Source organism: Alnus glutinosa, chromosome 5 (genome assembly GCF_958979055.1).
Source record: "Alnus glutinosa chromosome 5, dhAlnGlut1.1, whole genome shotgun sequence".
In the NCBI taxonomy this organism is placed as follows: Eukaryota; Viridiplantae; Streptophyta; class Magnoliopsida; order Fagales; family Betulaceae; genus Alnus; species Alnus glutinosa.
In genome coordinates this window covers 2,225,001-2,243,609 of record NC_084890.1, presented here as the reverse complement: position 1 = coordinate 2,243,609, position 18,609 = coordinate 2,225,001, and the positions used below count along the sequence as shown (strand labels likewise).

General features: G+C 35.0%; 2 protein-coding genes across 2 annotated transcripts; one reads left to right on the top strand and one right to left on the bottom strand.

Annotated features, from left to right (window-relative positions):
• Positions 1-11,117: 11,117 nt before the first annotated feature.
• Positions 11,118-13,076, top strand: LOC133868812 (LEAF RUST 10 DISEASE-RESISTANCE LOCUS RECEPTOR-LIKE PROTEIN KINASE-like 2.7). Its single transcript, XM_062305829.1, has 3 exons — positions 11,118-12,039; positions 12,649-12,693; positions 12,799-13,076. The coding sequence occupies exons 1-3, from the start codon at positions 11,175-11,177 to the stop codon at positions 12,924-12,926; spliced, it is 1,038 nt and encodes a 345-aa protein (XP_062161813.1). The 5' UTR covers positions 11,118-11,174; the 3' UTR covers positions 12,927-13,076.
• A 2,612-nt stretch (positions 13,077-15,688) lies between these two features.
• LOC133868217 (uncharacterized) lies at positions 15,689-16,953 on the bottom strand. The gene is made up of 6 exons (XM_062305036.1): positions 16,948-16,953; positions 16,636-16,860; positions 16,465-16,557; positions 16,273-16,359; positions 15,854-16,150; positions 15,689-15,775 (listed from the first exon to the last, which is right to left on the bottom strand). The coding sequence occupies exons 1-6, from the start codon at positions 16,951-16,953 to the stop codon at positions 15,689-15,691; spliced, it is 795 nt and encodes a 264-aa protein (XP_062161020.1).
• Between the last annotated feature and the right edge of the window lie 1,656 nt (positions 16,954-18,609).

Below are 18,609 nucleotides of genomic sequence, written 5' to 3'. Positions count from 1 at the left end.
AGCATAGAAATGAATTTCATGATTCAATTGGTACAGTTGCTTGTACATGTTTTGCCTTCAAATCGACATAACAAGACTTCCCAGGTAAAAAAGAGAAGAAGATTTTAACAAATCACCGAGTTCGTTTGACAAAATTCTTTACAGTGTACGTTTTCTCTTGTTTTTTCCTCTTTAGCTGTGACGTGACATAAAATAATAATCAATTTTATTTTATTTTTTTGGTTATTTTTTAATGAACCCTAAGATATTAATTACCAAATGAGCCCAGTATAGTTCCTAGAAAAGCCAGTTATTTAGAGTCCACAATGTTCTTTTGATTTTTCAAACATGTATGAATTAATTCTTCGGTATCCAAAGCTCAGCCAATTAGAAAAGTTGCTGAAAAACACAAATGATAAGGGTTTCTGATGATGACATGACACATGCACCACTGGTCACCGACTCACCGTCGCCCGTGCATCACTTTCCTACCATATATTCTTCCTTGGATGGCATTGTTTGCATTGAAACATGTGGCCAAAACTTTTAGAGTCAGAAGCTTAATTTTGAGCTTCATGTACAAATAAATACCATTTTATATATGAAACTATGAAAGAGTGCTACTATATATATATATATATATATATATATATATATATATATATATATATATATATATATAGTCACTTAATTATGTGTGCGTGAGCCCGATTATGTAAGAACAGATCGAATTTTCTTTTAAATTGAGTTGGAAGAACATCTTTGTATCCAATTTATAAAATTGATACACGTTCTTAAATATGTATGTAAAAAACACTTGCTTTGTTAATAGTAGGGATAAAGTTTGAAGAAATTTTATTAAAAAAGTATATGCATCTCATATATATGCTATTAAAAAAGTACGTATTTTTCACGCGTTATAAAACACATGTCACTTTTATTGGTTAGGTATGGTAAAGTGTCTCACATTTCTAAGAGATTCTTGTCTTGTAGACTTTATAAGTCATGGACACTCTTTCTCTCTTAAGGCGTCTTTTGAGAGTGAGTAAGGCCCATGAATTTTTACATGGTATCAGAGTAGGCTAGGTTCCTTTGACAATGATGGGCCTTTCCCTCTCGTTGTTGAACACGTGTTTGGTCAAAGATGCCACACGTGAGGGGGTGTTAAAGTGTTCCACATTGCTAAGAGATCTTTGTCTTGTAGACTTTATAAACTATGTACACCCTTTCTCTCTTAAGGCGTCTTTTGAGAGTGAGTAAGGTCCATTGACTTTTACAAGGTACATTTTTTGAAAGAAATTTTTGTCATTTATGTAAAATATATGGAAACAAATTAAAAGTCGATCTTAAAAAGTTAAATGTCTATATAAAATCATCTTTTAAAAGAATTTTTCTCTGGAATACAAAAGTTTTCTAATTTGCTGTAGACAATGATGTACAAAAACAAAAGTCTCTATATAATATAATATATGAAGTAAGCTTTTCTTCTTTCCTTAAAATGCACCCGGTTTTCAACTTATTGTGACGTTCTTTTTCTTTACTGTCTTTAATTATATTTAATGCTTATTTTGAAAATAGTTGGAGAGAAAAGGCAAAGCTAGCTGGCTTCTTTTCTTTACCTTGACTAACCCTAAGTTTTAAATATGTAGGAAACTTCAACATCAAAACCTTGGAACGTACGTCTCTTTAGCTTGGTTGGTCGATCGATCTGGCAAAAAAGAGAAGAAGATGTCGACCTAAAATTGACCGTTTGATTAAATGGGAAGACATCCGGGGTGCACTTTTACCTGTATGATTTAACTTATCCTTATTGTTGTCCTGCTTGGCCCGCCATCCCATGCGTTGGCTGGATTGAGTTAGAATCGATCCGGCCATCAAATAGTACTGGAGAATTTCTCCATGCATGGCGTTGTCTTATTAAGACATTTGTGTGTACATGTGGAGGGAAAGAAGAAATAATAGAACGAGTTCAAAGGCTTTCTGTTCAAACATACGGCGCCCAAAGTAAGGGAAAAAATAGTCTCACATGACCATAGAGATCCATTCAAAGGGTACAAGGAAACTAGGAAAGTTGTGTTTTGTTCATTTGCTTTAATTAAACAGCAGGTGTAGAACGTGGTGTAAACTATGGGCTTATATAATTACGTACAGTCATGACTTTCCTTCTTCTTCTTCTTTTTTTTTTTTTTTTTCAGATATAGATTTCCCACAATATTTAATTCTATATCTTAAGAGGAGTTGGCAGGGAAAATTGTAGGCTCACACGGCCCACACATCAAGTCCATTTAATTTGGATATTGGCCCATTAATCCGAGAGTATTGAACGTGCATAGCGTGGAGTTCATTCCCAAACCATTATGGCGCTACATGGCCACGTAGTTGTCACTTGGGTGTAATCAATATATAATTAAACCGTGTGTTCCTAACTTCAAGAATAAGCGGTTTGTTTTTTTATTCAAGTAGACGTGGGATCGATGAATCATCCAAAAAAGATGGATCGTGGCATAGGAGTCGACATGAAGCAGTCCAAAAACAAGTCACTATAAAAGATAACTCATAATTAGGTAAAAACGATTTTTGGTCTCTGTTCATTAGCAGTTTATCACTTACCTTCTCAAAACACTTTGCTGAGTTAAATATTGAAGTTATCCCCCACTGGTACCATCCAACAGGCTCTATTACTAATATTTTTTACATGTGCGAATTGGTTGGCGTTCGACAAGAGAAAAATTGTTTTAACAATAAGGGAGCTGTGAGAGGAGGGGCTCATGTCCAAGTAGGGGTGGCGGTGGCCCGGGTAAAACCCTTGGTCAAATAGGAGGCTCCCCTATCCAATAATAGAGGCGGGAGTAATAAGAGAGATCCCATGACCTAAAGAAAAGGGGGGATTTATTCAAAGTGTAAGAAAGCTCTGATATCATGTTGAAATATATATAAAATATAAAATAAAGTAATAAGAAAGAGAAGAGAGAGAGAGAGAGCGGAAGCTGAAAGAGACGTATGGGCTAACTATATTCCGACTGAATTGTATTATCTTTTTTAATGTTAAACTGTATTACAATGCTATATATATATATATATATATATATATATTCTAACACAAAGGGTACAAGGAAAGTTGAGTTTTTGTTCAACATAATTTTGGTTTGAGCAGCAGGCGCAGAAGTAGCAGAGCGTGGTGGAAACTATGGGCACAATTACAGTGACTTTTGTGTGCTTTATTTACGTACCACATGTCTTATTCCGTCGCCGGATATTTTAATGTCAAACATAGACAGGTCCTTTGTCTATGCATTTTCTCCCAAAAGCCTTTATGGTAGTTGGGGGTTTGAATCAAAGCAATGGCGCGCATACATGCATGCATCTACAATATGTATCCTTGAAGAAAGGTATAAACTTCCACCTACCAATTAATTACGTGCTTTAAGAAATATTTAAGATTGCTATTATTATCAAACAAAAGAGTCAAATTACTTCAAGAGTTAATGGACTATTTTACAAATTTTAACTAAACTTCTTACCAAATTAAATCCGCCGCTGTCTCTAAATATGGATTTTAGAGTAATGTTTAGCATGCAATTAGAATATTCTCCATTATGTTGACTAAAACGTTTGTATGATGTCAACAAAGTAGGTAAATCACCCGAGTAATTCTAAAAACCATTTTTTTTTATTCTTTTTTTTTATTATTATTATTTTTGTGTCATTCTAAAAATGACGTGGCTTTTAGAATCACAATTTTCATTATTGAATTTTGATCGAGCGATGATTACTCAAATCATTACCTTCTTAATTTGCTTGCCTCATCTTGGAAAGAATTTAAGGCCCTGTTTGGCAATCTCTTTCCCTCTTTTTTTTTTTTTTTTTTTTTTTTTTTTTTTTTTAAATTTCAAAACATTATAACTTTTTTTTTTATTTTTTATATCACATAAACAATTTATTATTATTATTATTGAAGTAAAAATATTAATTACAATACAAAACTTTTTTGTTTTTTTATACAAATTCTTCCTATTTTATATCACATCAATCACATTTTACTACTCCTAAAAAAAAAAATCCCTCCCCCAATATGAGGAAAGGGGGTTGCCAAACGGGGCCTTAGTCCCTCTTGGATGATATTCGTTGACATAATTTTTCGCACGGTGAGTACCTACAAAACAAAAGAAGATCACCGGCCGGGTTTTTAGCCATCCCTTTTAATAGATGGCTTGTAGAGTTGTAGGACCTCTCGGAGGGTCGATGTAACCAAGCTTTACTTTGCAGCTCCTGTTTTGGTTTGTAGTTTGTTGACTGTTAGCCGTATATTTAGGTGCTGTTTAGTGTTTAGCACCTATACAGTGGTTGGCTTGGGGCAACATTTTCAGACCCTTCTTTTGTAATTTTTGTTCTTCAATTTAATTTCATTCTTATTCATAAAGAAAATCTCAAGAAAATTATTTAATGCAACTTTGAAAGGCATTATACAACAGGTAGTGAAAATTATTTTTAAATTTATTGCCGTGATAATTAAATTGATGCCTTTAAAACCTACAAAGTGGCTTAAGAGGTGCTTTTTGTAACAAGATTTTTCACAGTTGCCAATAGTACTTATCTTAAGATGGCATCTTTGCATGCCCTGACAATATTTTATGTGGCCTTAATTTCCATTTTCCAACTACTTTAAGGATTCATTTTTTAAGTCTTTTGGAGGAATGGGGCGAGGAAAAGTGGGATATTCGGTTACAAGAAAATCTCCAAAAAATAATTATAAAAAAAATGGCATGCACATTGCAAACGGTTAGAGGCGAGCCATTATAAAAAGCTGCAAGCGATTGCTATTATTCATCTTAAGTTCTTTGCTAACTTAAGCATCGGAGCTATTCCTCACCCGCAAACTTTAATAAGCTCATTTTTTAATTTTTCTTTCTCTTGGTGGCATTCATGATTGGTACTCTGGCATGCAGTTAATCTTTTTATAAATTTTTATGTGTATACAAGCATATATTTGATCCTAGTAAATGCTTCTTCTTCTTTTTTCCCTAAAATATATAAAACAACCTAATCCTAAAACATAAAACAAAAACCCCAAACCCCCAAGTTAATAGCCGAGAAAAACAAATATATGCTTGATATAAAATGCATCTCATAAATTTGTTAAAATGATATGAGCCATGCCACATGCACCCATCATTAATTAATTCATATATTGCTACAAAGTCCAAGTCCAAAATATGATTTATAATAGTTATTAATCATTGTGGTCATGCTTGTTAGAGTGCCATCATCTTCGGACACCGATGTGAAGATAACACAACCTCCTTTGTTCGACAAACCTCCCAGCGTGCAGCATATATATCAGCAATATTTCGAATGACTCTGCAGAAGATCATGGAGTCTATCTGATCGGATCCCAAAATCACCCTTTTTTTTGTTGATAAAATGATAATATATTAAAGAAACATCATCTTCCTAGGAAGGCAACAAGCTAGCTTCTAACAGAAAAATAAGGAGACAGTAACAAGCATTATTGACAGTCCATCTATAACCTTGAAAAAGAAAAAGAAAAAAAGAAGACACAAACATACCAAACCAGGGAGAGTACTAGGGGAGCCAAAACAGCAAGAATAACAACAAAAACAACATGTGTAGTAGCTAGCTAGGCAATCATAGTCAATAGCAATAACCTTAATTTACCATGATTAATTCTTTAAACACCGCCATTCACTATTATTGTCATTTAGAGAAGAGAAAAAGTTTCCTTTTCTTCTTTTTCTTTCTTTTTGTTGGGGGGGATGGGGGGGGGGGGGATAAGGGCTCTCGATTATAATCAATTTTAAAACAATATTAATTATATTATTACATGGCATGAGAAGCGCGCATCCAAAAGAGCGATTCCAAATGTCAATACCCTACCTCATTAAACTACTAAGATTTTCAACCAAACAGAAAGCAAATTCAGCAGAGAAGAAAAAGACACAGTTGACTGAGATTAGCATTGACCACGTAATACTACTACCCTCGATCGTGGCTTACTTTTGCATGACGTAGATGTTTGGTATAATGTTAGGTTGGACATCTCTTAGGGTTAAACAAAGTCAGCACAGCATGATCAAGAACCATGCGGTGAACGGCATCCAGACGGTTTGCGTACGCCCACAATTAATTGTAATTTAAAGATACTTTTCACACACTCTCTCTCTCTCTCTCTCTCTGAGTAATCTCATATTAATTTCTGCACTTGTTTGAATGAATAAGTTACCTTCGATTCTTTTCTTCAACAACTTTGGATTCTTCTGATTATAATTCTCCTTTCTTTGTTTGCGCCGTTCAAACAGGTTTCTCTTAACTTTCAAACCCCTTTGAGGCCCACAAATTGATGGCAATTTTGGCCATAAATGTTAATTAGGATAATGTTTCCTTTCGAACGTAACCGGGCTGATCATGAGGAAAATTTTTCCAACTCATTCTTAAATTGACATTTGCCATTAGAGCATGTGATTCTAATATGCATTTTTAATAGAATACAGATCAAATGCAGTTAGATCACCGGTATATAGCACAAAAACCTAAGTTGGTAGGCATTTGTGCATTTAATCATTTAATTAATATTTTAACATTTTCCCTTACGTGTAGGTTCAAACTTCTTCCTAATACGTGAGCTAGGCTCAAAAACTGAAATATTTAGTTTAAATGGGAGGTATGAATGACAGAGACAATGTTTGAACTCAAGACTTCTGTTCTGATACCATTTTAAGTCACCACTTTTCTCAAAAACTTAAGTAAATAGAAAATGGTTAATTAAATCATTTAATTAATATTTTAACACATGCATTTTAAACATGTATGTGAGAATCACGTACGTGCTTTAAGGGCAAATGTCAATTTAGTAGACTGGGTTAAAAGAATTTTCTCTTATACAGTTTGGATGAAATTTTTTTCTAAATTTTATATGAAACTACAAATTATATATCCTTGAGTACCTTTTTTAATAGAGTAGAAACAAAAGAAATCCATCACGCATTGTCAATTAAACAGCCAACTCTTTCCAGGCTTTAGTCGTCTTCTGTTTGTATTTTTGTTAGTACACGCACACATATAGATATTATTGCACCCAACAAGATTAATTTTCAAAGCTTTTTTTGTTTTGATGCTCTATATATGCATGGTTTGATTAGGACATGAATCGTGCTTTTTCAAACCTGATTCAATTATGAAGCTTATCTCAAACCCTCAACGAATCATGTATCAAGATCTTTCAAACTTCGTTTGATTAAAGCTAAGACGTGGAATCGTTTTGTTTGAACACGAGCCGAGTAATAAAAATGTTGAAATTTCAGACAATGATGGAGTTAGGATTTTGATTAACGCAGAGAAAAATTAAAGTCCCACAACTCCCACCCATCTGAGTTATCTTTTTCAAATACTTTCACTCCACGTTAGAATTCTTACAAATTAAGAATGGGCTTCTATTGTTTGTCTTTCCCCTGTCATCCTCACAAACCTAACCTCCTGCCGAGGAAAAAAATTACCTTACCCTAGCCTGCTCAAATTACTCGCTACATGAAAAATAATTATACAAGCCACTTACATGGAGAATAACTCTCACTACATAAAAAAATGACCGCATCATCGATAATCAAACGGCTCCAAGCCCACCAAGTGACAAGCATCTAACAGACCATGACTATGCCGTTTTGCCCCCTCCCAACGCTCAAGCTATGCAGTTGACTTCAAAATTTGGCTTGAGTCCAGTTTTAATTGAAACTAGACAGAACACATATCTTAATCCCAACTGCTCTAGTTTAAACTAAAACTGACCCAAGCCAAACCCCGCCGAATAATTGAACATGAGCTAGCTCTAGATCGGCCCCTTATTAATGCCTTTAACCGAAAGCCTAATTAGGTTATTTGACTTTTTTGTTGATGATCGAATCCAAGGCCTTGCTCCTAGGGCGGAATAAATCTGATCTCACGGACCTGATCACCCCATTTCAAGATCGGAGCTTACTGTCACTTTCACCAGCCAAAAGGGCCGGAAAGTTGAAATATAGACTTGGAAGGCATCGCGTTCAATTCGTGGGGTTTGTGTTGGACCGTCAAATTAAAGAAAAGCCTTGACTTTTCATGGCCAATTAGGCCAATGACGGTGGACTTCAATGACAAAGTTTCCCTTAACAGCAAGATAAAGGCATGTGGATCGATGGAGATACCTTTTGATTGGCACCATTTCATGGAAATGGTCAGAAATTTCGGGACTTTTTCGTGCATGTTGATTTTTCCTTTTTCAATAGCTAGCCTCCGTTGATTAAAAGATTTTCACTTGGGGTCTGATTTTTCATATCCTTTTTTGCTTTTTCCCGAACTTTCAGCGGATTTCTCAACGTTATGACATCTACTTAGACCAACTATTCAGTAGTACATCTATACGAAACCTGCGGTATATGTTCCTCCCTCTCAGATCCATTATTCGGTGTCATTGTCAACCTAAATGCTTCTCCCTTCAATTCCCCATCTCTTCGTCAAATATATGTATTTAAAAATAAAACACCTCTACTAATTAGGATTGGGATTTTTGTTACTAGCTAGGGAGGGTGGTCGCAGGATCCACGTGCATCGAGCAAGTGGTTCTTCCATTCTAAACTGTTAGAGACAACTAGATCCTGCAACTAGTTAAGGGTGGTAGTTCGTATTCGAGTGTCGAGTTTAGATCGTATCGATGTATATGTATAAGATTATATAGGTCAACCCTAATTCGATTCATTTAATTAAATAGACCAAATTCCACAACCCTAACCCTTTAATTTTGTATTGGGTTGATATCAAGTTCGTAGGTCATGTAAAAATTTGTTTACGATTATGTTGTGTGTTGGGTTTGAGTCGTATCCAGGGGTGGAGCTATCAAGGGTCTTGGGGGGCCTTCCCAAAAAAAAAAAAAAAAAAATCCTAAAAAGAGATTTAAAAATTTTCCCCCAAATGTTTTATTTTTATTTTTTAGTTTTGTCCCCTCAATTTTTTTTTTTTCAATTTTGCCCCCCCAAAATCCTAGTCGTGTCGAAGCATAGTTATAAAACTACGTAGATCAACTCTAACCGGACTTATTAAATTAAATTAATCTGTCCGACTTCTCAACTTCAACGCTTTAAGTTAATGTTGAGTTTACGAATCGTGTCAAAATTGTCTGCCTATCTACCGTCAACCCTTTCTCTCAAGGTGTTCGAATTTCAATACCTCTAATAAAAGCTTGTAATTGTGTTAAAAAAAAAAAAAAAAAAAAAAAAAAAAAAAAAAAAAAAAAAAAAAAAAAAAAAAACCGCGTGAAGTGGCGGTGGCCAAAAGTAAACGAGTAATTTCTGTAAAATTCTAGTAGTACGTGTAGCTACTAGCTAGCTAGTAACATAAATCCTCGTCTCCTCTAATAAAGGGGGCCGGGCCGGGCCGGGCCGGGTAAATATATTGTGCACAAAACCGCGTGAAGTAAAAGCCTGTTTGAATCATTATTGCATGAAAGCTTGTTGGCTTCCTTCTTCTGGTTTGCATAAACTTAAGACTTTGTTGCCCCCAACAAGTCAGGCTAGCTCTCTCGTAGGGAAATGCATGGACAGCGACATTAATATGTATGTACACAAGTTTAAATGATGATTTTCCTTGACTGTATATATCCAAACTCAATGCTGATTAGTGATTGCTGCAGGAGAAAAGCATTTTTTTGACAATGATATATGGTACAGTATTATTTTGTCCATATATGTATTTGATATTAAAGTTGGTGAAGTGCATGATTGATATTTGCTCACTCATTGATCAATAGGTAGCTGATTGATTTCCCTCCTGTCCAGCAGATCGATGAGGCGTGCTTCTAATGCTTTCTTTTTCTTTTTTTAATGAATAAAAGCTTTATTAAGAAAAACAAAGAATACTAACTGATCAGTAGAAAAGAAAGCGGAAAATTATCACAAACAGAAGAGGAAAACCAACAGTACTGTTGAAAAGATCGAGACAAGATAAAATTCCGAATCCCAATATTTTTTTTTGTTTTCCCGAGAAATACTGCATATTCTTTAATGTGACAATAAAAATTATTATTAAATTTTAGAGGAATTAATTTATATATTTCACATCAACAGTATACTACTCTCTTTTTTTCTTCACTAAGGTGATGCGTTTGCCATTTGCCATTTGCCATTTGCCAACTGGACATAGGGCCTAAACTTTAGGGGGCTTGGGCTTTTGCTCGGCCTTGGTTGTGAAGGAGTCAATTTTTTGGTTTGTGGTCTTAATAGGGGGGTCTGGGTCATGTCCTCTTTTTGGGCCTTGGCTGCTGCCTGCTGCACCAATTTGGGATTTGTATTTTGCACTTAGAAAATTATAACGCCTCTTCTGAGGGTTTAATCTTCCTTAACATAGGTCAAGCAAAGAGGAAGACCACCTTCTTAATTTGTAGCATCAAAGAGCTAATCAGCATGTTTAAATTCTATAACATGGATGGATGAGGCCCTAAACTTTGGTTTAAGTGACAGAGCCTGATTATGAGACAACGACAACAGGTGGCAGGGAGAAAATGAGAATGCTTCCACTAATATCAATAGAAGCGGCCCATCTAACTAGGTTTGTGCAATTCAAATAGGATTAGAGTAACGCTAAAATTCACATTTTAATTTCACAACAATCCCACACTGCTCATGTATTATCAGTCATAACCAACTATTAAATTAGTTGTAATAAACTTTACTTGTCCCCCAAGGTAAACCTCCGGCCGTATTAATTTTTATTATATATATATAAAAGTTGAATTAAATTCGGGCTAAATATTCATTGGGTCACAACATATAGTGAGTGAGTGCATGCAGCAAATGAGACATGTTGGTTTGGGTATCAATTCATTTCTCCCCAAGCCTTGTGATTCGTTTTTGTTTTTCAAGAAAAGAAAAGGATAAAATCAAGTCAAGCAATGAAGATTCAGACATTCTGCTCTTTAATTAAGATCACACTCACACATGCTCATCCATCATTAGTCAGAGTTAATTCTTACCTTCAAAAGCCAGAAATTAATATGCATAAAAATAAAGCAAAAGAAAAAGGAGAAAAAGAGAGACTAAAGAACACCCTTGAGATTCTCTCGTACTAATTAAGACATCACTTCACTCATCATCCCATCACTGCTTTCCTTAAACCAATACAAGTTCTTAAAGGGCAACCATCTAAAACTCTATCTCATGTCTCTCATGGATTCTCTCTTCACCTACAGACCCCTATCAGAAAATAGGCCCTCTTCAATTTCTTTCTTTTTCTCAAGTGTCATTCAACTTATCATCGTCCTCTCATTTCTCAGCCTCACAACAGCTCTAGCCAGCCATTGCAGAACCTCCTGTGGCAACATTCCTATCAACTACCCTTTCGGCATTGATGACGGCTGCGGAAGCCCCTATTACCGACACATTCTCGTCTGCTCGGAGCCGGGAAATCTTGAGCTCCGAACACCTTCCGGGAGATACCCAGTTCTCAGCATAAGCTATTCCGATCCTCACATTTTAGTCACCGATCCTTTCATGTGGAATTGCCACGACGGAGACAACTTCCGTCCCACCAGGCCATTTAGCCTTGACACAAGCACCCATTTCTCACTCTCCCCTCAGAATGAATACCTCTTCTTTAATTGCAGCGAAGATGATGTGATCATTCAGCCAAAGCCCATCTTTTGTGAACACTTTCCTGAAAGGTGTGATTCGTCTTGCGATAGTGCCAGCTATCTATGCAGGCACCTACCACAGTGTCCTTCTTCATTGAGTGGAAGTAGTACTTCTTGCTGTTCTTACTATCCCAAAGCCACTGAATCTCTAAGGCTGATGCTCAAGTATTGTGCTAGTTTCACTAGCGTGTACTGGAAAAATATCGGCGAACCTCAACCTTACGATCAAGTCCCTGAATATGGGATTCGGGTTGATTTTGATATTCCGGTGACCACACATTGCCTTCAGTGTCAGGATACGTTGAAGGGAGGTGGAACTTGTGGATTTGACACCCACACACAGAGTTTCTTGTGTCTATGCGGGGAAGGAAATGCCACTACTTATTGTAAAGGTACGTTCAATGCTTTTCAAAATAGACTGTTAATTTATTTAGAAGTTCAATGGTATTTATTGAATCAATCCTGAATTCACAAATTTTTTATTTTTTATTTTTTTTTCGTTCGTTTCAGATTGCGATTTTCAAACGTGCTTAGCTTTTATAATCGCAATTAAGCTTTTGAAATCGTGCATTCTTTAAAACTTACACAATATATTTTCTATGTTTTCAAATCGTAATTTTTTTAAAATTCACTCTCAAACGATACATTCGATGCAATTTGGTTTAAAGTCGCAATTTTGGTCTATATATGAAATTGTATCGCCAAATGCACTCTAATTTCTACGTTTTCATAGACCATTAATCGTAGTGCGATTTTTAAAAATGCAGTTAAGCGCTTGGTATAATCACAATTTGACCATTAAAATCGCAATTTAATCTTTAAAATTGTATTTTTTTTTTTAAAAAAAAAAAAAAAAAACAACCCCTTACTCGGATTTTTAAAAATCCATTGCACGCACACTCATATTATACATTAATTTTCTATGATTTGATTTAAAACCACACTTTTAGTGTGTGGAACGCACTCTAATTTCATGATTAATTGTGGGTGCCATTGTGCAGATCCTAGCCTTTCTGGGCATAGTGGGAGGGTTGGAGTTATTGCAGGTGATAAACTGAAATTCGATGTGAAATTATTTTTATTAGGACTTTAATTTAATTTGTGAAGCGATCAGTTCCTTGACAAATGTATTTTGTTTTGTTATTTGGCAGGCACAGTAAGTGCAGTTTCAGCCGCTGGGGCCTTAGGAGTGGGAGCTGGTGTTTGGTACTTTAGGAAAGTGAGAGCCAAGGCACCAGTGACATGTGGGGTTCAAAGCAATGAGAATAGGCTTTTCTGAAAGACATTCAGCAGCAACGACCAAATATATACCTTGCCTTTTTCTTTTCCTTATTTTTTGATTGCTTTTTACACTTTTAACATGCCTCTTTGATGGCCTCTGTTTCTTTGTCTATCACAATATATACGAGCCCATGATCTTGCTTTTCCAGTAGTGCTAGCTGGGCCACAATTTATCCTCTTTGATAATGCATCTTTTGGATGATATTACACAAAAATTGTTGATTTTACAGGAGAGCTAGAGTGTAAAAAGATCAAGTCCCATACTGAAAAAAATGTTATAATTGTGCTTGATTAATATAAATTATAAGTTTAAACTTTTAGGTTGAGTGATGTCCCAATGATGCAGGAGATTCAACAGCTAGCTCAATTAATTTTAGATACTGAATTAATGATGCTATAATATCTTGATAGAGAAAATCATCACAAGAATGATAAGAATCAGACATTACTTAGTTTTGAGGATTATTTTTGATCTTTTTAATTTGTTTTGTCTCCAAGTTTTAGGATTATTTTGGTATTTTTTATTTTCTTTTTCTTTTTCTCCAAATATTTTACTTGATGAGCACTCAAAACTTAGCCTGTATAAAGACATGATATGATCAGTGTTATTTTTCAATTCAGTTTTGAAGTAATAATTAATTTTCAATCAGAGTTATATATTCTCCTTTTCTTTTCATTTTTTGTTCTTTTCGGCAGCTAGGGTTTTTCTCTCCATGAATAATAATTTCCTTTATATCCTTCAATTTCAGTTCCGCTCAGCATCACCCAACATACTATAACATGATCGAGTACCATATATAATAAACTCAATTTGGATAATCTCCAAAATGATATTTAAGATTCATTACAAGCCCTCATCACTACAAAAAAAGAAAAAGAAAAAGAAAAAGGCATTTCTTGACATTTATTATGTGTCAAGAAGTAGGTATTAAATGTCAAGAAACAATTCCTGACCTTTAATTCCCCACATATCTCTAATGTCGCAGCTTTGTAGTCAAGAAAGTTCATTTCTTGGCATATAACTTATGTGTCAGGAAAATTTCCTGACACATAAGTTATGTGTCAGTAAAATTGGTTTTCTGACACATGATATATGTGTAAGGAATTAATTTTTTCTGACACATAAGTTATGTGTCAGTAAAATTGGTTTTCTGACACATGATATATGTGCAGGGAATTAATTTTGCTGGCACATAAATCATGTGCCAAGAAACTCAATTTTCTAGCACATATATAACACAATTTTGCGCACCTAAATAGGTGCCAGCAAACTATATATGTGCCATAAAATCATGTTTCATTGCACATGATTTATGTGCCACTAAACCTTAGTTGGAAAGTTGATTTCCAATTTAAAAAATTTAATTATACTGGAATTATTCCAGTATAATCAATTTTTTTAAAACCTTATAAAATATATAATCAAAATTGATAAATAACCAAGGGAAAACATATTATATATTTAAGTAATATAACAAAATAACATACAACAATCCCAACTATTAATTAAGAAACAACCAAGTACTATACTAGCTGCTACAAAAAATTAATATGATCAATTCCATAATCATCAACAAGCTACAAAAGTATTTAGTTAGATATTTAATCAATCTGGACTGTGTCTCCCCATTTCTGAAGGTGTATATCCCAAGTCCCTGCATTTTGTCTGCAAAATATTCCCCAACATGTATTCCCATTCATGCATTTTCATATGAAGCACATTAGTCTGAGACAGTAAAAAGTAGCAAATAAAATGAATGTCAATTGTAAAGTAGTTCAACATACACATTGAACAAATTGTCCTATACACCCATGACCCATCAATCCAACATGTGCAAATTAGACTCTAAATGGCCGTATTAGTAGCCATCAAAACCCCAAACATTCGAGGACAAAAGTCATGGTGGTTCAAATCATGTTCAAGCAAAAATAGCCACCTCTAGGCCATCAAAATGCAGTATGGACGGTCCACATACATTGTCGAGAGAAGAAGTAGCAGAAGTAGGACTATCAAACACATAACTCGGGCAAAATTGAGATAACATCGCAAGCATGTAACATTAGAACATCAACTTTTACAACCTGATGTCAACATCGACATAAAAAGAGAAACATCAACAAGAGAGATCAAACTAAGTCTCCGTGGCATTGACCCTATTCAAAATTATTTTAGACACTTGACAAACTTAAGAAGCATTTGAAATGTGTCCCTTGACTCATAGAAGCCTATATATGTCCGCTGACCCCTACGAATATTTCATTTGTCACCATTCAATAATTAACCCATCTAACACTACAATTATAGTCATTGGCCCTTTATCATCTACCTTTTCTCAATTCAAATAATGTTTATGATTCTGCATATTCATTTTAACATCTAAAAATGGGAGGACAAAAGAGATGTTTCTGCATATTCATATTCATGGACAAGCACATCACTGTTTATAAGACAATTTCCAGTTTAGGAAGGTTCTCCCCTTACTAATGCTTTTTCTATGAATATATGAAAACATGGAAGGCAACAAGGGCCAAACATCCAATTAGATTCTCTGTCCCTTTCTTCAATAAATATATCTGACCAAACAAAGTGGAACCATACACTAATTTCTTTTCCATATTCCTAGCTACCTACTCCCGTGGTGTCCCATTCTTAACAAAGTGGAACCATACAATATCATAACAATATTTCCCAATTTTCAGACTCTAAGAGCAATTAATGAATAAGCTTAAATTAGAAATAAAAAAAAGTATACCTAATCATTAACCTTGCGTCTCATCATCATCTTCTTCATCATCATGGTCCGAATCTTTATCCCCATCAAAGTTAACATTCGACGCACCTCCATTCTACATAGATCGGAATATTGGTTAATAAGAGGAAAATTTATTTCATTGTATATGCTAAAAGCCATCTTTTGAATTTACCTGCGACAAGCCAGCCGCATTCAACTGCTGAAATACCTTCTCAAAATCCATGGCCACTTCTTTTCTAAATGCATCAAAATTCGAATGTGCAGGATCATTGCAGGTACCTTTTGGCATCAATGACGAAGTCCATGCCGATGACTTAGGTGGAATACCTTTTCCCAGACCACGTACATGACCAGGCTTTTCCTTGCCAAAAACTTTGGAGTATACATCATTTGGATCCCAAGAAATTGTCCCCTGTGTGGACCCTCGAGTTGATTGCAATTGTTGTGCCATCAACTCTTCCATCTGCGACTGCAACGTACATGATAAAAGTGTTAGCAATTCACCATCATTCATTTTAATGTTGTGCAAAAAAACAAATGGAAAAATGTCATTAATAAACCTATTAATATTAAAACGACGACGACACATACAATTTTGGCCGCGGCCTCTATAGAAACTGGGGTACCATCCTTGTGCTTGTGAGTTTTTATGAATAGCTCGCCTCTTGGGACCCCTCCCTGATTTCGACTCCTACATATTATTAAGCTCAAAAAATAATTATCACACATCACATTAAGAAAACCTTGTAATGAATATGTCTATATATATATATACACACGTACATCCTTGAATGCACTCCTGGCTAAGCTCTTTGACCCACAAGCGTGGACTAATGTCTGTTTGCCCTGGCTTTCCTTATTTTTCAAGGCTTTGGCCTAAATATTCTCAACAAGATAGTAATAAATAGATTTATAAAAAATGGGAAACGATACAAACTATGCATTGTTAATTACCTGGACTTTGGGATCTGTCCAATATTTAGCCATAGTTTCGAACTCCTCAGGATCTTCCATGGATGCGGGCGCTACTGACGCAATGAGACTTTGAGCAGTCTCACCCGGCTGGATGTTCAGCGAACGCTTTAGTTTGTATTTATGTTTCCTCCTTGTTCCCAACCCCTGGATGATTATCTTTTTGACCGCTTCTGGCGGCAAGCTTGTATCAAAATAGAATTTTCTCTACAATCCAAGTAAGAATAAAAACAATGTTAGTACTACTTGATCCGCATGAAATATCTTAAATATACTTACAAAAATATATTTTACCCGCATTATTTCCCACATAGGATCTGTCTGTTCATCGGGTACTGTCCTAGAATCTGAATCATCTTATTGCTTTTTACTGTTTTTTTCTTTTCTTCTAAGCCACAAGTTACAATATGTCAAGATCTGATCATTTAAAATAAATAATTAAACCTCCAAAAATTTCACAATAACAAGACTCATCACGCCCTTGTAGCTGTAATGTGTAGACCAAGTCTAAAAAAGACTCAAGGAAGTGACTCACACTGTCCTTTTTACAGACTTGGTTTCTTAGACTTGAGCTGTAAAAAACTTTTTTTAGAGTTATTTACAGAATAGGTAGATAACTCTTTTTGAAGGGGTAGAGTCTGTAGACTTGACTGGTCATTGATGACCCTTTACTTTTTAAGACTTTCAAACAATACGTTTTGGAGATAAAAAATAAAAATGTTGCAAGCTTTTCTTCCACCTACGTCTCTTCGTCTTGAACCTCTCATTTTTTTTTTCATGACCTATTTACCGAAGAACAGAAATAAGGAACGTTTGAGTTAACGACAGAAAGAAGAAAAGAATCCTAAATCTGACCTCACGAAAACCCTAAATCTGACCTCACAGAATAAGAAAACTCTAAATGAAAATCATTAGAAGTTTATCATTCTCTAAAGATAACATGTATGGAAGATAGAGAGAGAGAGAGAGGGGTAACATACTGATGGAGTGTTCGAGGGAGGAGATAGAGCTGGCGAAGTGGGTTGGAGTCGATGGTGTCGTGAAGAGGTAAGGCAACGCCGGCGACGATATCGACGAGGGCAGCGCTGCGTTTGGAGAGAGATCAATAAGCACTCATGCATGAGCAGCGCTAGCTGCGTCCCAGAGAAAGCGAGAGAGAGATATCAGTGAGATGGAGAGATATGAGGGGAAAACAATTAAAAAAAAAATAACAAATAATGATTCACAAACGGGGGAGAGATATCAGTGAGAGGGAGAGATATGAGGGGAAAAAGATTCAAAAATAACAAATAATGCTTACATATGGGAGTTGAGGGCAAAAAGATAGGAAAAAATAATGATAATGAGTACGTGTGCATCAATTAGTAAAGGAAATTTGACTGAATCGCTCATATCACTCGCGCAAGCAGAATTAGTTTTAGGCGGGATTTTGATTTTGACATAAAAAAATCTGGCATATGTTTAAACGTCAGGAATCTGAAATTATATGACATTAAATTATAATATTCTGACACATTTAAACGTCATAAATTTTTTTACAATTTTCTTGACCAATAAAATTATGTATCAAGAAAGTTCAATATTCCTGGCACATTGTAAAATGCCATGATTTTTTTTTTTTTTTCCTGACATTTGTTGACAATGTGCCATAATAAAACATATTAACCTGACATTTATATAAATGTCAAGATTAAATTGTCAAGAAAGACCTTTTTTTTTTTTTTTTTTTTTTTTTTTTTTTTTTTGTGTTGATTAACTCTTTAAATTTTTCGCATTTTTTAATTGGGCCATTTCGCCACTTTTTTATCCAATTTTGCAAACTCTGTTAGTGTCACGTGTCCATTTTCGCCACATCACCTCAAAATATTATTTTTTTAATAATTTTATTTTAAAAAAAAAACAATAAAATAATAATAATAAAAGGTGTTGGGGTGGCTCGCCCCTGGGGGTGGCAGC